Source organism: Etheostoma cragini, chromosome 1 (assembly GCF_013103735.1).
Source record: "Etheostoma cragini isolate CJK2018 chromosome 1, CSU_Ecrag_1.0, whole genome shotgun sequence".
Lineage (NCBI taxonomy): Eukaryota > Metazoa > Chordata > Actinopteri > Perciformes > Percidae > Etheostoma > Etheostoma cragini.
In genome coordinates, this window is record NC_048407.1 from 1,957,201 (window position 1) to 1,984,312 (window position 27,112).

General features: G+C 40.8%; 1 protein-coding gene across 2 annotated transcripts in view; it reads right to left on the reverse strand.

Annotated features, from left to right (window-relative positions):
• Window positions 1-27,112, reverse strand: part of cdh8 (cadherin 8) — a 111,473-nt gene that overhangs the window by 20,082 nt on the left and 64,279 nt on the right. For both annotated transcript variants that reach the window (XM_034874135.1, XM_034874144.1), the window contains exons 4-7: window positions 17,065-17,184; window positions 10,766-10,933; window positions 10,321-10,508; window positions 962-1,209 (exon numbers count right to left, since the gene is read on the reverse strand). In XM_034874135.1, the coding sequence (XP_034730026.1) occupies window positions 962-1,209; window positions 10,321-10,508; window positions 10,766-10,933; window positions 17,065-17,184 (724 nt within the window). The remainder of the gene's footprint in view (window positions 1-961; window positions 1,210-10,320; window positions 10,509-10,765; window positions 10,934-17,064; window positions 17,185-27,112) is intronic.

Consider the following 27,112-nt stretch of genomic DNA (forward strand, 5'->3'; position numbering starts at 1 on the left):
TCATTGGGTTGCTTCCTCATTGCCAAAGACTCTCCCGTAGTCTCCAAAGGTCACAGGCATGATGAGATTTAATTGCATGCCTCAGTGTCAACCCTTTTATTAAAACAAGTCATTATAGTCTGAAAAGGCTCATTGTTAAGCTATACTCCCCATACCTCAACACTTCTTCAAGTTACACTAAAGAGCTTTTTCTTTGGCAATTTTATTTTATTTTTTCATTGTATAGAAGGGTTTGGAGGAAAAAATTGATTCACGTATGAATCAGAATTTCTTTTTTTGTTGGGACAATTTACAAAAAAAAAAAAAAAGATTGTCCCCAGAATCAATATTTTTCATTATTCATTATTTTTAAGATATGTTTTGTTGCATTTCTGCCTTTATTTGATAGGAAGGCTTAGATTTGAAAGGAGAGAGAGGGGGGAGACGTGCAGGAAAGTGCAGCAGGTCGGAGCTGAACCCTCCATTCCTCTGCGTCAAGGAATAAACAATAAATAGGAATATATGAGAATACGTATGTATATAGGAATATGTAGGAATAAACCTTAATATATGGGCACACGCTCTACCATTGACCATTGATTTACCTAAATATTTTCTGTTGATATGGTACCGCATAAGGCGCCTACATCATATCTGGTTCCAGCAAAACAAACTGCAAAAATTAAATATCATGTACATTACTTCTTTACAAATTATCTAAATATCAGACTGACCGAAAACTATTTATTTTGGAAAACACTAAGTTTTAGAAATGTTTATGGAATGTGTCTGGAATTGTAATTTTTTGCTAAAGAAGGTAAAGACAATTGCAATACTATCCAATCGCAACACGTCTAGAATCGCAATGTATGTAAATGGGGATACAGATCCAATCATGTATGGTGAAAGAATCCATTGGTCCCAGCCCTACTGTACAGCTCCTGGCAGATGAGCTCTCTGTGAACAGCATCCACTCTCTTACCTGACGAGGCTTCCAGTAGAGTCTGGGTCCCTGGCGGTGACTGTCCCTATTACGGTGTTGATGGGGGCGTTCTCATTCACTTCCAGTAAATACACCGGTTTGAAGAAAACAGGAGGTTCGTCTGAGTCTTCTATCATGATCTTCACTGTAGCCGTGTCCTTGAAGGGCCCACCACTGCTGGGCTCCGAGCGGATGTTGGTGGCTTCAACCTTCAGGGTGAAGGCTCTCTTGGTCTCGTAGTCTACAGGCTGCGGGGAGGGGCAAAGACATAGGTGGTCAAGAGCTGCTTTATTGTCGAGAAGAAGTATGATCCTGCGTCCTGACCTGTCCAAATCACACGTGCACAATCTAGGCCTAGTGGTATATTTCCTCAAGAGTTGGGTACTTTTTGGGTTTTTCTAATACCGGTGGTATTACAATACCTTTAAAATGGGGCTGTTTCTTAACAACAAACAAGACAATAGGTGACAATAAAGTTGTTTATTGCTAAAGCCAAATGTTCAAATTTAAAAAAAGTGTTGGAAATGGAACTTATTTCACAAATCAATTGATGTCAAACAACAAAAAGCGTTATTGGTGTTGTTTCTCCTTCAAATCTGACTCTGCAAAGTTCACGCTGGCGTCAGTGTCTTTAGCTGCACTGTTGCATGTCTCGGTGTTGGAATCCTTTCCAGTGAAATACAGCCACACGTTAGACCTCTGAGGTGTTAGCATTTTGATTAGCATTTCATTTTTCATTCATTTAGGGTAACATTACCTGTTGCCAAGTTTAATGGTAACTAGCGTCACATGCGGTGATGCTTTTGTTGTGTGTAACGTCCGTTTCGGACCACCGGAGATTAAAGCAGGCCTTTAAGTGGCACCAAAATAAAGCACCAAGATCTGGGTTGTCATTCGATACAGCAGATACCGGTCACTTGTTTCAGTAACTAACTCTACTTCAGTATATTTACTTGAATATGTTCAAGTCATTCTATTTTATACTTCCACTGCAATGCCTTCCAGAGGAAAATAATGCAATTATACTCCTCATGTTGAACTGACAGGGAGACAGATATTACACACAAGATACAATATATAAGCAACATATAAAATACTCAATGCATTGTTATAGAACAACGGGCATTCCACCAGATTTACAACAAGTTTTGTTAACGCTATTAAGTTTCACTATGGGCAAGGTGGGGTCCAATGTTGTTGGAGGTTGGTTTTCTGCTGCTTAGATTTTGACCTTTTGATTAATGTTTTTATTTGCCTTTTGTGTCCTCTGACTTTATTAAAATGCAAGACTTGGCTAGAGTACCATTTTAAACTACCCACCAATATATATGTAAAGTAAAAGTTACCTCCAGCTCAACCAGCTACAACATCCCAAATAACACAACAATCTAAAACCATGCTGCTCAATGAGTACATTTACTTTTGATACTTTACTTATATGTTGCCAAAGAAATGTATCTGTACTTTTATTTAAAAACACTGGGAAGGGAGGAATTATACTTGTGAATTACATTTTTTTCTGTAATTGCTACTTTAAAATCCTATTTCTTTTTTGTCAATTTAAAGATCATGACGCATACTGTTTTGAGATGCATCTTCACAAAGTTACTACACTGACAAATAAGCATTTACAGTAATGTGAATTGATTGTGTCATTGGCCGCAATTCATAATTAAACCGCATGTGTGTAAAATTTGAAAAATTCTGAATTAGGCGCCCCCCAGTGGTCGTATCCATAATGCAGCGGGGCTGACAGCAATGACGCTGCTATCCCATCCCTGAGCTGAGCCCAGTGAGCATCCCAAATGTAAACAATTTTCTCATTTTCTACTAAGAAGAATCATGCCATCATAATCATTTAAAATAAGTTGTAACAACATGACCATAACAAACCCAGGGGGCTTTAAGAGATAGAGTTTGAGAGAGTCTGTGATACGGTTTATTGCAGCAAACAGAATTTATTTCATCATCATTTTGATTTAAAATCAAAGAAACACAACAATTGCAAATTTCTGAGTGGCAAAACCTGAAACTATTTTACAGCTTTTATAGGCATGAAAGAACACAAATCTCCCTTCTAATGCTCTCAGTGACAGCAGATTATTAAAGCTTTCATATTGCTATCATAACCAGCTCACATAAAATACAAACAGGTGCTTATTCAAGACTATCAACAAAAAGTGTAATTTCCCAAAGAGAACTAAAACCATTTTACACGGAACATGTCATTGTGTGACTGACATGTCTGTTTAATCGCAATTTCAATTTCCAATTGCTATGCCGGTATTTCCTTAACAGATGGCTCATCATTAATATTTAAAAGAAAGAAGAGAGTCACAATTTTAGTCTCCTGGCATCTCAGAGGACAACCACGACTGTCACAATTTCATTCTGAAGCACCTCTGGTCGCTCTCATACTACGAGAATAATGGGATCAAGTCACTTCCACGCTCCATAACTGGGATTTATAAGGAAATCAAAAGTGGGCCTTGCCGCTTGAGGGGATAGTAGCTGGCTTGGGGAGAGAAAAGGACTGAGAGGACGGAGATGAACAAAATTAGTAATGTATTCAGTTTGAGAAAGAGGCAGAGAGCAGGAGGGATTGTCCCTGGGGTCAGACAGGGCCAGTGCTGAGACCTCCGGGGGCAGAAGGGGGCCGGTGGGTGGAGGGGTATTTGCTGTGACTCCTCCAGTCCTGTCATCAGAAAACTAGCAGGCAGACCAAGCCCCTGAAGCCTCTCCCACTCCTCCCTGATCGAGGAAGCTATTCGGAACACTTTCATTATTAACCTCCCCATCTTCTTCTTTTTCTCCTCCTCCGCCTTACTCCTGACACCCAACCCCCTCTCTTTTCCTTCCTTTTCTCTCTCTGATCCTGCCATCTGTGCTGAGAAAGTACATAGTGTGGCTGGACCTGGAGCCAATGGATTACACTTACACTCTGAGGGTAGGAGTAGGAGCCTGTGAAAGATTTAGGCTAGATAGTCAAAAGGATTACATGGAAATGAAGATCGGGACATTTTCAGAATGAATTATTTGAAAGTCACTGTACTTTCACTGACATAACTGGATGGTGTCCAGCAGAAGTAAAGGTAACTACATGTAAGTACATAAATTAAAATGTTTATCCCTCCTGTTGTCCTCGGGTCAAATAAACACAACACTGACATACTGATGGCCAAAAGTTGCCTATACATCCAACATATGCAACATTAGCATTATGTTGTGGCCTGCTGAATGTAACCTGGATGTCCAACATTCACTGTCCTTTAGCTCTGTTACGTATTCTCCTGAAAAATAAAATACCCATCTCTCTAGCTGCTGAAGGCTGTGGATCATAAAAAATGAGCTAAAAAGACTTTAAAAACCCTCGGCAGCCAAGGGGAAAATTAGAGTCGGACGCCAAATTGCTGTAGGTTTGTCGCGGTTGTTACGACTGCTGTCATATTTGTTTCTTGTTTAACATGCACATAGAGCTGTGCCTTTGCTGTGCAGTAATTGGTGGAAGCAGACACATGCCCAACCCATGATTGGCTGCAGCTGGGGATCCACCTTACTTTCTAGACAGGGTTGTTTCGTTTGTTATGTTAGTGGAAGGTCACCCTGAAACCTTATTTAAGTTACATATATCTACGTTTAGTTATGAGTTTTACTTCATGTTAAAACAAATACGTTTGTGACATTAAAACAAATAGGGCTGTGGCTACTTGGGAGACAGGGAAGATGGGGCCGTTTTTTTTGTCCATGTTGCTTCCTAGGGACTGGTGCGCAACACTATGAGCCACAACTTTCATATTACACAATGTTATCAATTGTTGAAAAAGTTAATAAATTAACAAGTCATCCAAACCAACATAGGTTGTTAATTCCTACCCTCCAATACGACACCATCAGTTAGCGCCACTAGCAGTGGCAGTAAATACAGGAGTGGTTTTTTCATCCATTCATTAGGTTCAGGCCCAAAAAATATTGGATATTTGGATTGGGGCTTGGGTTCAAATCAGTAGATTTTTTGCATTTCTACTGTAATTTACTGTACTGTTTGTGCATACGTGAAGAAATGACGCAGGTGGTTTGCTCCTTGAAGTTCAAATTACTTGATGTTTAGTTTTATCTTCCAGGAGAACTATAGAACACAAACACCAGTCTCCTCGGTGTATGTCCTGTGTTTCTTTGACCAATCCACCTGATTAACAGACTTTCTGGCTCTTAATACTACCTGAAATCACTTCCTGCTTTCCTTCAGTAACCATTAGTAACCAACCACTAGAGGACACCACCTAACAATACAACATGGTAATGAGGTGCAAATGCAAACGACCTATGGGGTTGTTTTTTCCAGGAGGACAGTCTCTGATGAATGCAGCCGCAACAGTACTAGTTTCTATGTACTTATGTACTTACTTAATTTCTATGGGCTGCTTTTAAAATTAACATACATAACTCTTGATTAAATTCAAGGAAAAAGGACTTCTACCGTATCAATATAATTTAGTATAATTCCCACTTGACAGCATGTAGAAACAACTAATTGTATTTGTTTCCAGTGTCCTAACAGAGAGGAGAAAGGGGGGGAGGGGACTTTCACTGCTTCTGCTGCTGGCTTTTTTAAATTACACCAAATTCACTTGTATGGTTTAAAGAAAACAGTGCTGAACAGCTTCTTTGATTAGCCTAGTTAAATTTGATTCATTATTTATATGTTTAATATAAATTACAAAATCCAAAAGGCTGTTATTTTTAAATATTGTATGCAATCCTATCCATGGAATCAGAATACAAGTCATACTTTGACTAGCTCAAATGATTAATTCAATAAGTGCACACAGCTCTTTGAATGAGTAATCCAGGGAGAGCCACTTTGATTTGTATTAGCATGCATACTGTTGCACAGCTACTGTTGACTATTAAGTCGTTAATTGAAAAGTGAAAAAAAAACACAGCGAGAGCCATGTCCCAGACATTTGGGAGTCTGGGTTGCATGGCCAGTTATAATTCTTACCATACATGTTCTCAGGAAGAGATATTGTAGTTTCTCCTATGTTAACTACCCCTAACCACCATGTCCCACCCCACATCACAACGGTGTCATTTTTTTCGGTCTCTCTCAAGCGTTTGCATCCAATCAGCATGCACACACAGGCCATTTAGGTACTTCAAAGTTCAGCGTTGGCTGCGGGGGTGAAAGCTCAGCATCCCAATAACATCCCTTGACAGTCCTGGGGACCGGTAGATAAAAAGCTTAAAACCCAAACAGCAAAGAATCTCTCGTCTGGCTTGTGCCTCTCCAACCTCAGTTGGATCAATATGTTTTTAACCTTGCCGCAAAGGATCTGTAATCATTTGTATTCAACATAAGATACATAAAGCTTATAGAACTTTTGACAGGGGGAAAACATTACTCTATGTTTAGTCTTCTGTCACCCTGGTTACAGGATAACGCCAGTGAGGATATGAAACAAAAGGAGAATAAGCACAATTCCCTTTTTTAACTCATCTCAACTTGAGACGCTGCCTTCTGGAGAGATGCAAATGCAGTAAGTGTGGAAATGCCTTGCTACTTCTCCCAAGCCATCATCATCTATCTTGCTTTAGTGATGTCGGCAACCAACTCAGGGGCCGCAGAGAGAAGAAGCTGGGAAGCTACGGGGAGACAAAGTCTCTCTTTGTGGGACATGGAAGTAAAGGTTGACTAATAGAATAACACATTTGACATTTGCTTTGTCAACAGTTAGGGATTTTATGACTTTGTGTCGGGTTTGTTCTCTGATGTTTCTTTACTGGCAGTGAAGCGCAGTCCCGGCCTAAGTGGCCTAAGCTCATACATTACACACACTCCACCTCCCACGCAGTTCAGTGTTCACACTTTTACAAAGTCACACCACATGTCCTTGGGGTAATGTCATTTTACATCACAACACAACGGCATACCACATTTGAGTGATGTATAGCTTTTCTCTCCAGACACTGAACCAACCGTGACTCCAGACTGAAGAACACCCATCCATCAATCACGTATGATTATGCAACAGATACATGCAACATCCTCCACCGAGCCGAGCATCTATAGACTTAGAATATAGAATACATGCATTTATAAATAGCTACGTGTGGTATCTTTGATGCCATGTGTTCAAACCTCGGTTTGATTCTCCACAGATGTCCGTGAGATGCAGCTACGTCTAAACTTGCTCGCAGGGTCACAGGGTTATTAAAATGCATCACGGCTTTCAAATGTAAATTTCACCCATTTTCCATGTTGACAAAAATAAGGGATTGGGTGTTCTAAATGTCTGCAGGCAAGCAATGATATCCAGGCTCAAACTTCCACGGCTTTCATCCTGGAGGAAATATACATACTGCATTTGCACTGGATGTCTAGAAACCTTTTACATCATGAGACCAAGCAAATCTTATTCTATCAGCAACGCATGTGTCTTGTTTTTACTTTAGAATTAGCTGCTCAATAAAATGCTATTGATGGGAACATTTCACTTACATCAAATTGTACCATGCCATGATATGCTAATGCTACTGAGGTTCGAGATATAAGTTTGGTGCCAGGAATGTCACTAGCGTGCTTTCCTCAGGACCATGCACATGGGAGTATCTTACTGAGGACTGCATTTTCTTCTCTGAACAACTACTGCTAATGTCCCCTAAAGTAACTGCATCACTAAAGTTACTTTGGATCCAGTGGTAGAATAACTTGTGGATGTGTTAGCATCACAAAGAACAACAGGCAACTTTAGGTGTAGTCCATCTGCTCTCATGGTGAAGGCAGCGTGGGTGTCAGCATCACTGAATTCAAGCAAAGTGAGAACGAGGTCTCAACCAATTTACAGTATGTAACAAATGCCTTGAGCTAAAAGAGCTACAGCTGAACGGGCAAGACTGTAATGGGAAAATGAGATGAGACAACAATTCAGACTTCTTAGTTTCCACATATTTGCTTACATGTCCACAACCATGAAGTCCAGCAAGAACTGTGTGAAAGTTATAGTAGAATTTGGTACTATTTCCTTTCATAGATTTTTATTTTTAAAATCGAAGGGAGACAAAATTAAAAAGGTCCCCATTTAGATACTCCCGCTCGCCCAGTGTCTTAATATTTAATGTTGTTACATTACTTTACATGTCATTTAGCTTTTATCCAAAGAGACTTCCAATTAAGTGCTTTCAACCCCGAAGGTTCAAACTCCAGACAACAATTAGTAAGTGCAAGTACATTAGCTTTAAATGAGCAAAACTACAAAGAGACATGTGAAAGTGCATATTCAAGATTTTTTTTTATTCTTCCTTTTCCTCCTCGCTTCTTTTCCTTCTTCGTGTTTATCTGAAGAAGTACCTTTGAGTGAAGCGTCTCCTATCAAAAGGCACAGATTCTCCCTGGAAGTGGTACAGAGGAGGAATGTGGCCGTATATTAGGACACCTTTAAGAATTAAAAATATATATTTTGATACAGTAAATAAAGTATCTGTAGCAGCTTGATGCAGGCCAGGGCCGTGTGTAGGGTCAGTGGCGGTAAGGGGCTCAGCATTGATAACCATTGCAATCCCAATCACTGCAACATGACTAAAGAATTACTATTATTATTATTATTTTTTATCATTATTAGTATTATGAATTCAAACGTTCCCTGACCACTGTTTTTGGTGTACCTATTCAATTGAATACAATCCAATAGATCTGCCACACACTTAGATTTAGAAAAGTTATAAAGTTTACATTTTAGAGAGTCATTAATTCACTATACAGTAAGCGTATTAATGAGGCCATAGTTAGTGGTGGTATTGTTGTGCTGGACTATTATTCGCAATTATAATAGAATGTGTGTGTAATATTCTTCCCCCTCTCATGTGTGTAACATTTCAGAAACACCAAACTAAATAACTAATATTACAGCCACTCTGGGCTTGGGATAAGAGCATTTCCATTCTCAATTTTCAGTTTCAAATTTCCAATTTAAATTTTCTATTTTTCAATGTGATTCATACAGTCAAAACACAATAGGAGTTATCTCAGGACCCTCTACAGATAGTATGCCTAGACCACAGTCTATAATTAACAAAGACCCAACAATACGCCCCAATTTCCCCACCTAGCATTTACTGCGACAGTGGCGTGGAAAAACGTCCTTTTACAGGCAGAAACTCTCAGTGATTGACCATCTGCTGCTGCCGCGTGGGACACAGACATACTGATGGAGAAATATGATTCACAATAATTATAGCAGTTCATGACCAGTGGCAACTCTAGTACCAATAAAGAAAATAAAAGTATTACACTGAATGAAAAAAATACAGTTAAGTACTGTATTCAGGCACATCTGAGGGGAGCAGGTAGGACTGCAACACTTCATATGGCTCTTTGTAGTTTTGCTTCTCTAAAGCTAATGTAGCTAAAGCACTTACCTACAGACAACAGACAACCTTCTTGTTGTCTGTCGCTGCTTAAGATGCACCTTTTTGCTGTAGCTTTTAACCCTCGTTAACCTGGATTCTGATGTTTTAAAGTGTTGTTGTTTGTCTCCCTGTGATTAACTTTGGTTGAAGTCATTTTTTACACTTGTTATTTATGTATTTGACGTCAACCCTGTTGTTGTTTTTAAATGTGCTATAGAAATAAAATTGACATTGGAGTGTGCACCTACAAGGTTGGAAGCTCTTAATTTGAAGTAGCTTTGGATAAAAGCGTAAGCTAAATGACATGTAAAGTAAAGTAATGAATGAGCATTTTTACAACGTAGCTGTCATGTGTTGTGTATACTTTGCTTGCTTTATTGGCTGTCAGAACATAAGAGCTGGCCAGTGGGAGCTCTCTTTAGCTGGTGTTCCTAATATCAGTGGCATGAGCTCGGAAAAAAGTTCAGGCCATTCCATTTAAAACACATGGGTTTCTACGACAAAAAAATACCACGCATGATAAACCGCAAAAAAGCCGGGCTTTGCTGAGGACAGTTGGCCCTTGCTCCTGCCCATGGCTTAAGCTAACTATTTGTTCAGCTAACATTAGCGTGTGCACCTGCAGTAGAAAAAAAAATTACCATTAGCCAATAACTGCTGACACAGTACATGGCGCTGTTGGGTTTGACTGTCAATGACTTAGGAGGAGTTGTCTTTAATGGACTGTATTTATATAGCACTTTTCTAGTCTTAATCTCTTTTTCAATAGTACAGGAACCATTCACCCTTCACACACACTTTCACACACTGTGGCCGAGGCGGTCGTACAAGGTGCCACCGGCTCATCAGATACACACTCGCACGCATTTACACACCGATGGGGCAGCATCGGGGGCAACTCGAGGGTCAGCGTCTTGCCCAAGGACACTTCGACCTGCGCTTCAGGGTCTTACCTTTTTCAGTCGTAGAATCCCTTCTTGCGTCTGCGTGTCTGTGACTATCTCGAACATGCCTTGGTCGTCCCCCTCGATGATGTTGTACGTTGACTTGGCATTATCGCCGATGTCTCTGTCGTTTGCTTTCACCTTGCCGCCCATTTTCCCTATGGTTAGGTCTTCAGGTATCACAAACTCATACAAGCCTAGGGAGGAACATACAAAGCTCTTTGGTTTCCACAAATGTTGATCAAACTGAACAAAGTTAGGAAAGCATATTACGGTGCTGCATCATCATTAGACAGTTGTAATTAGTTTCTGAGGAGCCTGTTTGATGGAATTAACAAAATAACATTTATTTTCCCTAATTATGACCAATAAGAGAAATACTCATTTAAAGCAGCAGTTATTAGTTTCTCCTTCGAATTTGATTTGGGATGTTTAAAGTCATGGCGTTACGTACTTTTAGAGAACTTCGGTGGATTGTCGTTGATGTCCGTCAGCGTGACGGTGACAGTCGTAGTTCCGGACAAGCCCCCCATGTGTCCTCCCATGTCCTTAGCCTGAATCACCACCAGATACTCTTCTCTCATCTCCCGATCCATCCCATGGAGAGCAATTTTTATGGTTGCTGGAGGTGGAAACAGTTCAGAACACATCGATGCAATTATAAACATGACTGGGAGTATGCACAAGCACACACACAAAAAAGACAGGCACACTGTAACCTTCACGCCCCCCCTTACTCCCCAGTTTTGTGGGTTGCATTATTTTAGACCATTACTTTACAAAACAAGGACTCCTTACAAGGCAGAGGTAAATAAAAAATAAAAAAAATAAAAATCCCTGGCAGGTTTATTCACAGTCTGAGCAGAGCGGGGCAAGGTTGCCATGGCTGAGCCAGTCCCCGCACCGAGAATCAGCTGTGTTTATTTTCAAATGTGTTGTACCGCCGTCTGCAGTCATTTGTATTCTGATTGAGTGTGAATTATGCTGTCTGTCTTGTATAATCTTGAATATTGTATGCAGAAAGGACCTTATTGACTCTGCCACGGCGCTGAATATAAAAAGGGCTCCGCACCAGCATATACGGCTAATCCACTCAGGAAACAGAGGCCCGCAGGATCATCAAATGAATATAAAACCCCTCATAAAATCCAGGCTTTGGCATGACACCCTGCGTTGGTCCCGTGCTGCCTCAGACAATGAGAATATGCTCGGCTATGATGGGAAAAAAACGTGGGAGGGGTTACGATGTTGTCTGTGCCTGCTTTTTCTATTCTCGTGATATATTTTCCTTTAAGACGTAGCACAATTTCTTTTGGGAGAAGTCAACGATGATCTAAAAAAACTAGAGCGTGTGAAGGGAGCTGTAAACCAAATAGCCACCTAACTTCAACAACGAGACCACGTTGGAGGAAGGAGCCATAACCTCCACCTCAAGCATCACATGTTGCCATTGCCATAATTCTTTTCGCTCTACACATTAATAACACCACAACAGTAATGAGCAAACAAGCAAATTTCTTGGCAAAAATGTGCAGCCATTGGTGACCACGGGATCGGCACAACAAGTCAATTTGGACAAATCGATTTTGGACATTAGCGCCATAATTAGAACCATACCTTTACTTTCAAATTATGTCTCCATGTCTGTATTTTATAGATCTCTCCATCCACCAAGTGAAACCCAATACACTCAACACATTGATCCCTTTAATTCAAAAAGAATAGTTATTAATTGCACATTATCATTGGAACCCCCGCGGTCTTGCCTGTATGAATCTGAGCTGCTGTCTGTGTTTTTGGTTTGCTTCTTTGTTTGAATTGGTCTGTCTTTTGTACTTTTTGTCTCTCCTAGGGGTGTCATAATCTATCTGCTACTTGTTGTAAAAGTGAAAACCAATACATGTATTGACAAAAAAAAAAAAAATTGAAACTGCAATAGACAATGCAGCGACCAAGTGCTGAGCATCACATGCAGTGAATCCAGAAACCGGGTATAGAAAAAGGTACTTTTTTAAAGCACTCCTAAGCTGAAACCCAATTCAGTACAAAGTGTATCGTCTCACTTGTCCTTGTTAACGTCCATGGGACACACACAGAGCATCTGAATGATAAAGTGAGTGGGCACAAATCTGTCATCTATATAAGAAGTGGGTCGGCTTTTAAACCATTAAAGCAACACGAGGGAACTTCCCCCATTTGGTCCCCCTACAGGTTGGAAGTGGAGTTGTCCCATTATAACTACAGATCTACGGTTATAGCATTATTATGTAAGGGAATGCAGAAGTGCCGTTCACCTTGGCACGAGTTGATAAACTACTGAAAGAATTTTGGAAACATTATTTTGAGGTACAAAAAGTTATCTAGTGTTGCTTTAAGAAGCCCAATTAAGTATTTTAATGTAATTTTTCTTGCACCTTATTCTAACATCTGCTACGCGTAGTAATAATCAAGCTTATATGGACGCATGCTTAGTGTGCATAAAAGCACTTTAACTCTACATCAGGGTTCCTCAAAGTCCGGACCAAGGTTGGATGTGGCCTGAATGGCAAGTCAATGTGGACCCAGCCCATACCTTGTGTAATCAACACAATACATTATGAGGTGTAGCATTTTCTACTTTGAAATGATCAATATATTGTAGATGTGATGTTGAATATACATACGTTGTGTAACTTACAGACGGATAAAGTAGGCTACTGAAAGAAGGGACTGTTAGGGACAACAGTTTAGCGAGTACTCAACTTGACTGGATGTTAATTAAAAGTTATAAGTGAGTTGATTAAATGTTATTCTGTTATTGCCAATGGTTCCGGACCTATGACTTTGAAAAATAAAAAGAGAATCAGATGCAGATGTGATTTGATAAGCTCTGATCTGATGTGATAAGCTTGAGAAAACCCTGCTCTACATGCTGTATTATGTCACTGGTCTAAGCCGTGAAAATGAATTTGACTGGCATCAACGAGGTAAACCCACCTCTCCTCCAGTCACGCAAACCCATAAATTAAAGAAAGGCAACACAAACAAGTCACTCGTCCTCCAGCTTCCACACACACACACTTCATGCTAGAAGCAACACTCATCTCTGTTGATCATCGTTAATTATTCAAATTAATTCCTAATCACTGAAAAGGGAGGATAGACAAACACTCATTTCCATAGATATTTGCCTCAACTTTTTTTTTTCCTTCCTCGCCGACCATTAACCAAGTGATGAATTGGAGCGTGATGTTTATTTATTTATTGAATGCTTTTCATTTCCAATGTGGCGTTGGAAGTGTAAAAGACATTCTAATGGTTGTTTTCCCCCATACCTTTTATTTGTCATTAACATTCATTAAAACATCTGGCTCACTTGAATGAGCCATCTGCATGTGTGCCGCGATGACACAAAGCATGAATGCTAATCCCCAAATTGTCCGTTGTGTGCCTTTTCTGAGGCCACGTCACGGCTGCAGATGCTCGGAGACGGAGCCGCCTACAGCCCCGAGGAGGACCGGCCCAACGTTGCTGATGAACTAAGCCTTGGTCCCAATTATGTGCATCCATTTGGAGACTCCCTTTTCTCGAAGCTTGTTTATTGTGTGCTGTTTTCCAAAATTGTGAGCAGTCGATTTCCATCTCATTTCTTATTAATGTAATTTCCACCATTATTTAATCATATTGCTTACAGACACATGTTAAAAAGTCAGCTGGAAAAGCAATTAAAGATCCAATCTGGAATCTGTTTTGAGATAACTTCATGCATGGAGACGCTCCTGAAGAATGCGCCTTGTAAAATGAACAAGTCATTATTATTATTATTATTTCTTTTTTATTATTGCAAATTCATAACGCACAGTGATGTTACACAGCAGCAGATGAGTACTGGCCAATTTAGCATTTAGGACGACCAATAAGCTAATGGAAACATGCAGTGGTGCCCGTATGAATCTCATAATTTAGTCGTTTTACTAATAACTTTTATGTTACTGGGGATCAGTGGAACGTGCCAGACATGATAGAGAAGCCATTGCATTTGTCTTGATGTAGTCTCAATCAACGGAACAACAGTTCCAGGGTAGTTGCCTGACATCCTCCCTTTCTGCTCCCTGGGTGTGTTGCCGTTCTCAAAACTCTGTACATATTTGGGAAACTTTAAGCTAGCGAGCCAGACGCTGAAAATGGCAACTTTCGGGGAATAATATGTAAAGATTTTACAAAAAACTGTGTTACGGGGGTCTGCAGATGGAAATTAGCCTAAGGCTACAATCTGGCATATTTACATTTGTGAAAATGTTCATTAATATGTATTGTCCCCCTTTCTTTTTTTTTTTCAAAATAAAAATAAAAATAAAAACAGCATTTTTATCCAATTCGGACGTTTTGGGGCCGATTGGAGAAGACTGATCTGGACGAAATACACATGGAGATACATTGGAAGGGCAAATTAAGTTTAACCCTCATGTTGTCCTCGGGTCAAACTGCCCCGTTTTCCTATATCAATGTTCTTGGAAACTACCCAAAATAACATGAGGGATTCCACACAACGCTCTTTGCCAAATACAAATATCTACTTTCATTCATTTTGGGGCGTCTTATTCAATTTTATGGGCGATTGTGATTGGTTTAAAGAAATGCAACAAAAACAAATGTAGCCAGACCAGTGCTGGGGAGATTGCTATGATGTGTCCTACTGATAGAGTCCTAATTTTGTCCTCACCAACATGTAAATGTGTAGCTTTTACTTCCTGTTGTGAAAGGCTACATGTGTATCACTCTTATTCAGCAGGCCCAGGGTGATTGTATTATCCAGATTGCAATCAAGCGTGAGTGATATTGTGTGTATATAATACTTTCCATTAGTGATGTCAGTAGCTGCTGTCTGACAAGCCTGACAAAGATCTCTGAGAGATCCAAATGCTTCCTTATTAAATGTAATACTGTAGGAGCCATGTGCACAGAACTGGGTCTAATTTCTGTTTCACTCACTATATCAGCTGTGTGGGTGTTTTTTTTGTTATTTATCTGTGCATCGATACTTTTTATTATTTCACCATCATTTTCCTCATTTTTTGCCATAGTGCCCCTGCTGATATGATTGAAACATAAGTGTGCAGCTGTGGAGGGAAGGGGTAGAGAACCGGAGCGAGCCCTGGAGAGTTATTAGCAGCCTCGTGCAGAGATAATCTACAATCATTTCAAAAAACAGATGGGCTGAGTTACCTGCAGCACTTTTTAAGCTATAACCAACATTGTCAGCTCCTGTTTAGCATGCATTTGCTAATGTTGTCCCTTAAAGGCTTGCCATAAAGAAGTCATGCAGACATACACATGGCGGTGAACGCCACACTCGTTAACATAGTTGCCATGTTGCCTTCTGATAAGTGTTTTTTCTTTAATTTTACTACAAATCTCTGTATTGCCCTTTCAGAAAATGTAGGGTTTTTTAGACCAATCCACAGCAATAGGGTTAGGTGGCTTCAGTTGAGGCAGCAGGTAGGGACGCTGTTGCATCTCCACCTGCTGGAACCTGTACAACCTGTTGCATCTGTGGGCAGTGCACACGTACATTAAAATCCACCCTCTCACTGCACTCACATCTGGCTTTCTTTTTCATTTCAATCTACACAGCATGGAGTGCTCGGCTGCCAAACTCAGGCAGTTTCATATAGTTTTCAAAATGTAGCCTCTTTCATTTTGCTCTCCATTTCAGTATGCAATGCATTTCGTCAATACAGAGTACAGATTATGTTCATATGGCAGTGAATAATCCTTTTATAAGTACATGTACATTAAATAAATGCAACCATCGCACAGCAGCATGACCGATACATGCGTCTTTGATACGTGTGTACCAGTAATACAAAGTCAAAAAGTGATAATAGTACACTGCATACTGCTTGCTTTAGAGGTGACTACAGTCTATACATTGAGCTGTTTGTTGCAGGTCTGATACACAGTTGGGTCCAGGAAGCATTTTACAGTTAAGGTGGGAGCTTCCCCTATATCTGCAGCTACAATAAGGACGACGATTCCCTACAGTGAGTTGGGACGTACTTACATTGAGGCTCAGTCAAACAGTGATACCCCACATCCTGACCTGAGGTGGCTTTGTAAGCCTATTCTAAGTTGAAGCAGGTATTGAAAAAGACAAAAGTTGAAATACTGAAGGGTTCTGGCCTTATGTGGCTGGCTCTGTCGAGAAGAAAAGGACTACTGAAATAATCCATAGATGTAATCACTGTCTCAGTGTTAAGCCCTTTTCTTTCCTTTTTGTCCTATTATGGGCGTGGCGTTCATTTTGTACTACATTATGCTCTCCATTGGTTAGAAACTGACAAAGCATTTGCATGCCCTATTAATAGCTCCCATTAAATTTAATGAATTAACGTTTCGATCCCAAAGAGATCTTCGTCAGGCTTTGTCTGACAAACAATGAATAACACAAAGAGCTTCGCCTGCCCCACAGAGGTGTTCTTCTGTTTCTCCTTTTTTTCAGTCGAAGTGAACGGACTGGACCTCTGTATTATTGTGTGTAGCATTATGCTAAATAGTGTAATACTACAGCTCCTTACAGTTAGCAACACATTGACATGGCCATCCTGCACAGGTGACCCCTATATCCAATGTGTGAAACATGTTCCAAGATGTTCTCCGCTTGGCTTCTAATTACTTAAGGTGGAGGAACATAACCCTCAAAGCTTTGTGCTCACAGAACGGAAATTCATCTTTAGCGTTCTAAAACACCAACAAACAGAGAACTGCACTTACCAGAGTTGGGGTCTACAGAGAAATATGGTTGTCCCTCCAGTATGCTGTAGACCAGTTTAGCGCTGTTCCCGTACACTGGATCATCGGCATCAGTAGCTGTTACCCGGGTAACTGGGGTACCTGTGGGCCAAAAAGACAGACTTATTACATTGGGAATCATCTCTACAAAGCTGTGGCAATCAGGATGAGCCTACTCAACCCTATGTGGGGTTGATTTGTTCAAAAATCGGATCCCATCCGTGTCAAGTGTGTTGCTCTGGAATCTTAGTGATTTATATCAGTACATTTTGAATTCCCTACATGAGGGACTGCTTGCAAATTACTGGGAGGGGAGGACAGCTGAACCACGTGGTTCACTTTAAAAAAAAGCAAGGCCCTCCATAGCTTTATCAAACATTTGACAGAAAACTTAAAAATAATATAACAGAAAACTATAAGATATAAGACAATGCAACACCACCCCCTTCATATGTACACAAAATATACCAATGTTGAATTGTTGCAACCTTAATAAGGCATATATGTAAAAGTGTGTACTTTTTTTTTTTTTTTTTTTTTTTTTTTTAAAGGTAATATACGAAGTGAACAATTGATGGCACATTTGGAATGCATCCCAAGAATTGCAGCGACTGAACCAAGAGCTACAAACGGAGCAGAACTGTCACAGAGTAAATAAACTGGGCACAGGCAGCAGTTTTGTGAAATATAAAACTATATTAATATAGAGTGTGGTGGATTTAGAAGACCCTCCGCTGCTTCCAGAAATGTTGCACTCTCCTCACAGCAGAAATAAGAGATGCCAACATATGTTGTACAGTCCTTGCACACAATAATATACTACACATTTTAATAATTTTAAGTCTGATTTAAAAGCAACATGACTTATTTGAAAAGGCATGTGTACCATAAACAAACTGCATCTGTCATTGCCACCCCGGGCCCTTAATTTACAGCTCCGGTGTCATAGTTTCAATTACTTGCAAGAAATGTGATGTGACTTCAGATATTTCGTAAAGGATGTTTGGCCTAAGTGAGCAACCCAGTCGTGTCAGTGTTGATTAGTCTTGTAGCCTCTTGTAATGCTAGCTTCTGCTGGACACGTTAGCTGGTGTGCAAATCAACGTGACTGAGATGGATGTGTCACATCCTCATTTTGGAACACAGCGGAGAAAGTAACCTGCCAGTCAACTGATGGCCAGGTTATGCAACGGATGGTCTTGAAGAACTGCAGACCTCTAATAATATTCACCAAAAAGTTGTGCGTCCGTTGGAAACACTCTGTGAAGGTTATAAGAGAATCCAATTTGCACAAAGAAAACACGTTCTGCGTTTCACCAATTAAAAGTTTGCCTATGTTAATGCTACTGTTGCCACATGTATTCTTAAAATGCTAATCAGATATCAATATAGCACTAGAGCAATTAGCCATTACCTTCACACCGACAACACTCAATGTAGCAGAAATTAGGTTCTTTATCAAACCAGCTCTGTAGGTTTTGCAGGAAATGTGCAGGAGAAGGACCTTCAACAACGCCACATCTGCCTTTATTTTTTTATTAATGAGATTAGTGACAATTCAATCCACCAATGGGGGTTTCATTACGAGGTATCAGTGAAAAAAATGCATTGAAAAACTGAATATAAAGAGACAATTAACGCAATTAAACTCATCCATTTGAATTCCCAGTGACCTAGCTTCTCATCATTCTCAGTGTGAGGGAGTGTGTGTGTGCCTGTGTGTGTGTGTGTGTGTGTGTGTGTGAGGGAAGTATGGAGAGTAAAGAAGCTGACATGCTGACAGTGAGCAACATGCTGGCAGGAAGCTACAGATGGTATGGTAATTGTTTCTGTGAAAGATGTTTAGAGGTGTTCTGACAACAAAGGGAGGCGTCCCTCGTCGCAGACGGCACAGGTCCTGCCACAGGCACGGGTAAGTCTGTCCACTGCAGATGAAAAGGCGTGTAGTAAAGACCTCCGCCATGTAGCAGTTCGGGCTCCGACATTGTGATTCAGAGGTTTTAAGTCATGAATTCAAACATGACAATAAAGAAAATGCCAAATAACAGATGTGACGGAAACACAATCCTTGCACAGTGTCTAATCCGCAGACCAGACATCTGTATTCTGTTGACTTAACTGCTTTTGTGTTGCCTCTACAACGTAAACTGACCCGTGGACCAATGTGTAGCACAGAACGACTGAAGAAATACATCTAATGTACAAACCATTCCAGCCCAATGGCCATTTACAAAGAGGACTATGCCAAAGTCGGACGTCCTTGTCGGAAGTCAAATTCTGATTCTAACCCTAATTCCACTAACTTACTAACTAACCACACTAACTTACTCATTAACTCACTAACTAACCCTAACAGTAGTACAGCAGTAAATAGACCAGCCACCTGAATACCATTTCCATGGCGGTCATGTGTTTAAGATGGCCACCATGCAGCAGTAAATAGACCAGTCACCTGAATACCATTTCCATGGCAGTCATGTGTTCCAGTCATGTGTTTAAGATGGCCACCATGCAGCAGTAAATAGACCGGTCACCTGAATACCATTTCCATGGCGGTCATGTGTTCCAGTCATGTGTCTAAGATGGCCACCATGCAGCAGTAAATAGACCAGTCACCTGAATACCATTTCCATGGCGGTCATGTGTTCCAGTCACATGTTCCAGACGGCCACATTGCTGCAGTAATTAGAGCGCTCGGTGCCGTTTGGGCGCTCACTGACAATCTATTCCGTTGTTTAGGTGTGAGGATGTCTTGACCGAGGATGTTACCCAGAATCATACAGACATCTCCCTCTATATGACGTCAGCTCCACTTGTCAACCATTGATTAATAATAAGCGCAGCATCTCTGGTCTTGTAACAGCAAAACAAAGCAAAAGCCACCTCTACACTCTAACTAGAGTAGCAGTCTCACTGTTGCAACCCAATTATTTCACAGTGAGAGAGCCTCAAGTGGTCCTCCGAGACATTGGGTGTTCTCGTAATTTATGGTCTTATGATGGCCCATGCTGTTGTGTTGCCAAAGCTCACCTTGTAAATTTCATACTGCTCGTTACACCCTGTGCCTTTTGCAGCGTTAAGATCACAGCAAATCAATGAGCTCTCTTTTTTCCCGTGTTACTTTTTCTGTCCGCTGCGATAGCGCTAGCAAAAAATACTTGATGTCAATCATGATATTCCATTACATTGACTGTACTATGCACCATAAACTGCATGTGTACCAATACTTTAAACCTCCACACCACATTAGATAACACCTCAGTGTGAGGTTTTCCATGTCTGCTATTCACAGTTCTGCCGTCATGTGTAGGTTTCCCTCAAGCATTTTAGACGAGTAAATATACTGGGTTGACAAAATGTAAGAACACATAATTATGTGAATTGTATACCACAGGTGTGTGCAGTAATCCAAATTGGTGTTCACATGCAGAAACAAATTATATCCTGTTTGCCATAGATGTTTGCCAATTGTCAAATGAACAAAATGAGAAACAGCAAGACGAAATTGCACCTCCTTTTATTCAGAGATAAAGAGCCTTATCTGCATTAAAGTTAAATTACTACTACTACAGAGGGAGAAGGCGGCCATCAACACATCCCTAATTAAGAAAAGTACCTGCACGATTCTAAAAAGGTGTCCGACTATTGCGAACAGGCTTTCTAATTTCAGTTACACTATGGATTGAAGTGGGGGAAGAGGAGGGTAGGAAAAAAAAATCTCCATAAAAACAGTGGAACCGCTGAGGCATTAAATTGCTCCCTCTTTCTTTCCCTCCCACAGGGGTAAAAGGCTCCTCACCACCACTGATAATAAAAAAAAAAAAAAAAAAAAAAAAAAAAAAAAAAAAAAAAAAAAAAAAAAAGAGGGATTAGGAAAGCCAGTGTTTTGGTCCTGTTTCAAATCAGTGCAGATTAGCTCGTCCTTCCCCTTGATAATGCTCCGAAATTTCAGGGACACTGCAGAAATGGATGCAGCTGTAGGCCAGGCAATGGGCACAGAAGCACAATTGTAGGAGGAATATTGTCTCTAGCTTTTTATTTGAAGCCTGTAGCATTGTGGCGATTACAATAATAGCAACACCTAGAAACATCCAGATAAAACAAAAAAATACAAAACCAAAAGCAGTGCAGGCAGGAATTGGGTATGTTAATAGCCTCCAAATGCAACCGATGTCCTCTGCACTCCACTGCTCTGCTTTTCTTTACCTAAAAAGTGTTGCTTACACACCATTCTTGATCAAACCTGTTAGGGATACGGCGGTGCAATCATGCTATTTCGTGTCTAAATGGATTTGTGTCACTTTTCTCCTGCTGCCAGCAAATGCCCAGACACTGAAAGATTACATATAACTGTTTCTTGGAAAAGCAAATCTCCCACTGTTGGTTTGGGCAGTAGCCCACAGAGTGACACGCATTAAGCATGTATGACAGTACAACCTGCATTTGTTTCCCCACGCTAAATTTAATCTCATTAATCACGTCTTGAAATTCCCTGGATTTAATACCACACTATTCATTTAAAAACACATCATTTTCTAAGGAGGCCATTTCAGTACAGCATATGAGGCATTACTACAGCCGTTTGTTTTTTTGATTGAAGGGCCTGCGGTTTCTAAAGGGGCCCAAGAATAAAGACATGGGGGTCTATCATACTCTCTTATCAAGGGGCGGAAATAATAGGGCGCACGCTTCCTATTTACTCTGTATACTGCCTCGGTGATGGGAAATCAATAGGGATCTTCCTTGAACCAGAGAGGGGATAAACTGGGGGCTACAGCCCGATGTGACACACAATGGCTGTGGAAGGATATTGCAGCTTATTTCTGTAACACATTATCCCACAACACAGCTTCATTGGTATACAGCCTGCTTATTTCCTTAGAAGTATTGCACACATAATCAAATGGTGGAAGGTCGTAAAGATGTCGCTTTGAGCATCACGACATCCTGATTTGCAGACACGTCCTGTACACTGCAGGGTGGCAGGAAAAGGAAAAGAACTTGAATACTACACTTGCCTACGTGTACAAATATGAATAAGCATGATTAAGTACACAATATGTTAAAATTCAAGATGCTGATTTAACCCAGCTGGTATCAAAAATATGCTGCTGAATGATGAAATTATATATGCGGAGTACTGTATTTTTCTTTTTGTATTTTGTCAATCAACACATTATTGTATGAAAACGTGACTGATGGGCACCCCCACAATTAAGTGTCTGGAAACACTATTAAATAAAAACTACCATGAAAATGAAATATTCTGAAAAGATGTGGTCTCCCTGAATGAAATATTCTGCAAAGGAGAAAAAAAAACTGCATTGCACAAAACTATTACAAAGTCTTCATAACAATGTGACAGAGGTTCTACTCTCCAGTTCATCTAACAAGAACATGATCTGCTCTCACCCCCATCTACCCCCCCCACCCCTGCCTCCCCCCCCCACACGCACACACCACCCCCAGAATTCACCCTCAGCATGCTTAGTGCAACTCAGCAAACCGCACCACAGGGAAGCAGTCTCCGTTCTAGTACCATCATACCTATCTTCGCTCAAAAGAATGTGCCATTACAGTTCATTCACTAGTGCTGGAGGGTTAGACTTCTCCTCCATACCCCGACGTCCAACGAGCATGGCAGCTGTGTAACATCTCAGCTCTGCTCGGCTTGGACCAGCTCAGGAGCGTGAAGGGTAGAAGACAGGGGCCATTCATATGCATGCAGGCACTGAGCCACAGAGAAGGGATATCACTGAGGCAGGGGGAGAGCTGTGGGGTGCATGAGGCGTGGGGCTAACAGTGCCTTGCTGTGAGCCCTACGCGGATAAAACAATACTGTTTATGTCTGACTGGCTTTACACCGCGGGGGACGAAAAGCAAAGGGAGAAATGAAGACAGGAGGAGTAGTATGCTTCAAAGTACTGAATTCTGGCGGTTTGTTGTAACAGTAAGGTGTGCACAAAGCAAATATTCCGTATACATGACACCAAACACTTTGAGTAGCTATTGAGGAGGTCCCTGGCTCTCTGTCCAAATTCCCTCTGAGTGGCTAAAGAAGTCAGATGCAGCTTTCCCAGAAGTGCTGATCAGATAGGGTTGTATTAGACCGTTTCTGAGAAGAAAAACGTGTTTTGGTTATAAGTAAGATCAGCTCGTAAGACAAGCTACCTGCTGCAAACAGAATTGCACCAGCACTTATCACTAGCAGTTACCTAGTGGCTCCAATAGAGAGTGATACATTGCAGGTTTTCTAAATGTCTGTTGATGAGTGAAAGTCATTGTTTATTAGACATTTCTGATATAAGTGGCATTTCTTAAACCCCATTTCCCAAAAGCCCTAGAGCTTTGCAAGCTAAACGTCATGGCTTGCCAAAAGTCTGTAGGTGAGCCAAGGGTCTGCAGTCCGCGTTATTACTAACAGCTTTGTCCATAATAACAATAGTAATAATATTAATACTAGTTTTCTTCTACTATTGAAATGCTGAATGAGAGAGCAGAGGACTGGAACAGATGATATTCAGAAAGTGACGTCATGACTTTGGCTATAAATGTTAACATTGGCTGTTTTGCAACCTCCTGAGACCGAGACACTCGCCCACGAGTAAAAACAGCACCTCTGATTCATATTTTAATCATTTTTTAACCATAACAGCTAGCGACTCACCAAAAGTTGCCGCTAAAACCTGACGAGCTAGCAGTTACTGAGGTCTCTTCCGGGTCCTTCTAGTCTCTACAGGTGATTTTCTATTGAGCCTGGAACTTCCAGCCTCTTTCGGGGTCGTTGGGCTTTAAATCCAAACTGTTACATCCAAGATTGATCCACTTTATGTCCATAATTCATCGCGTTTTAGCTAATTTCTGCCGCTAGCTCGCGGCTCCGTCTTTCTTATGTGTCTGTTTCTGGAAATACAGGCCCAGTATGCCCATATATGGGAGATAACGTCATCCCTCTTGTATGGAAGGCCAGAGGGGACAAAAAGGCCAAGTGGCTCTATGGAAGGCCAAGAGGCGCACATATTTGACACGCATTTGCTTGTGTAGCATTGCTGTGGGTGTAATATCAATAAATATGACGTTATTATGTTATTATTGGCATAAGTAAATGTCAGGAGAGCAAAAGCGTCTCAACTTTCTTTGAAAAAAATAAATGTATTTTGTCAACTGTATAAGTTATAATGATTATTTCTTCACAGTGTGACTCCCAAGACATATGAGAAGTGTTTTTGAGAGTAAAATGGCTTATTTATTACTTATCTGTCTGTGATATCAATACATATGTGGGAGATTCATGTTCCGTTTTATCCATTTATTTGTCTTTAAGGCCCTACAACCATTTTTAACATGCAAGTGACCTCACTGCAACCCAAATATTCTAATAACCCAGTTTGTCCTAAAAAAAATAATGTTCATATCTTGACTGTAGACAACAGGGTTGATGTTTTACAAGCTTTTTTTAATAAAATAAATCCAGACGAACAATAAACTGTAAAAATGGCCTTGGGGCTCAGAGGGTTAATTAATAACCTGTGGTCTATATGAGCTGTCAAACAAAGCTAGCTGTTCTCAACCTAGTGTTGCAGTACGAGCTTCCCCCTCTGCTAGAATGCATCCATTGGCCAACAAGAAAATTATTCAACAAAGCCAAGTCATAAATGATGCGGAAGGAACAATAAACTGCATACTGTCGCTGCTCCCCTGCCATTCAGTCTCAGACAGTCTGTCTGTTGGCCATTAAATATTTGTCTGGTATCATAGCAGATCATTTTCTTACAACAGCTCAGTGCAAAGTAATGCAATGAACCCAAGCATAGTGAAAATGTAATAATGCATCCTGTGGCAATGACTGTTTAAGTGAGTCCAGAGTTCACTTAGCCACACACACACACACACACACACACACACACACACACACACACACACACACGCACACTTTTCTAGGTCACAATCATGGCTTGCCAAACCTTTTTTTTCTAAAATGGCTGCTCTGTCCCCTGACAGCGCCATCGCGGTGACAGGAAAGTGATTATGTATTGATCATGATCACATAGAAACTGGTGTTGCTCTCTCTCTCCTGTCTGTGGGCAGAGAGGATAATAGCTCATGATCAGACAGGGAGACAGACAGCCCATCTCTCCAGGCAGCACTATTTCTGGACAGGTCCACTACCACCAATTTGATTGAAATGCATGTGCACGGATGGGGAATAACGCAAGAATTAAGAGGCGATTAGCTCTGTGAGGCAGAGTATTGTCAAACACAAATTGTTACGCTGTGCTGTAGTGTGGCAGGCCAAAGCTCTTGATAACACAGAAACGGTTGTAAAGAGGTGGAGAAAACAAGCGTGTCGAGGCATCCTTTCATCCATCCATCCATCCATCCATCCATCCCCGTCCGTCTATTGTCTCAAAGGAGAAGATGACATACTTGGAGCACCGCCAGTAGATTTTTCTACAGTAGTCAAAGCCAATTTTAGATTCATGGACTGCAGATGGGCATTTATGGCAACATTACAGCTGGGCATTCAGGGATACCCTTAAACAAATAATCATGCTCATAAACAACTGGCATGTGTGAACATACTTTTTTTCATTTTTCCAGGCCAGCCTCAAACCTCCCACCCCTTCATTTGTCACCATTTCCACCAACGCTCATATGATCTACAGCCCAGGCTGTGACTAAAAGTGGTTGCTCTCCTCTACCATGATGCTTTATATTTATAACTGAAAGATATAAGTATTTTGGATTACACGGAGGCACAGTAAATAATTGCAGGGGAGGAAAAAACATGGTCTCTCTCAGCCCATTAGTCTTTATAACAGGACTAATGCATACTCATGCTAAAGTGCATGTTTCAGCAGGGCCATAGAACACAGCTGAGGAACAGGGCAAATGACTGAGGAACACCCTGCAGAGGCTGAAAAGATTAGGATATATGTGTTTATGTCACAACGTTACACACTTTTCAAAATTAGACTTGAACATTTACTACAACATGGGCCAGAGGAGGGTTTACTGCAAGGAAAAGATATATCTTAAAGATGAGATATGGTTGTCAGCATTTAAGACATTGTTCCCAAGAGCCAGTGATAGATAAGGGACGCTGCACTTTTGAAGAGTAAGGGGACCGTTACACTTACACACATATATTGTCATTGTTGTAGTACAATTACTAGTGTTTCGTAAGACAGAGAGCGAGCCATCACAGAGAATCCAGGGACATTGTTTGAGTGTGTCCGTGTGCTTGTACATGTGTGTGTGAGTACAATACATGTCAGAGTACGTGACATCCCCATTTCAAGGAGCCGGCTTCTGAGTCCACTGCCTTGACAAGCCGGTTACAGGAGCGGCAAGAACCAAATAATTAAGAGGGTCCTTTGTTCCACCACTGACATGTGCCACCATTTTAAAGGGTTCTGTCATTGATTCACTTTAATTAGTTCATAGGAAATGTGTGCAACATGCAGATAGAGTTCAGGACTGGAAGTCGAGGACGGAAAATTGGGCACTTCACATGTTTAATTGCTCCCAAGGCATTTACAATGGCGAGGTAATAACAAAGAATAAGGCAAAGTGTATTGTCTAATGAACAACTTTATCATGGGTAAATGAACAAAATGTAGCTTAATTTGAGAACTCTGCCACAGGGGCGAGAGTGTTTAATGTGAATTATGCTTCCTCAATAAAAAAAAGAAAAAAATGAAATAAAGAAGGAAAAAAAAAACAAGTTTCAGCATAATGCAAAACTGTGGTTGGAAATAGACTTGCGGTTAATTTTTTTGCCGCCCTGGCTCCTCAGAGTGGTAAACCAGAGATCAAAGTTATTACTTAATTCCGAAAATTAATTACTTATGTATACACTGTTGCCAAAATGCCCTTAACAAGGCGTGTAGCCCACTACTGTTCCAGCTGAGCTGCTCAGAGGCCAAGAGTAGACAACTTTGAGTGTGTGCTTGTACACTCACCGGCCACTTTATTAGGTACACCTGTCCAACTGCTCGTTAACACTTAATTTCTAAGCAGCCAATCA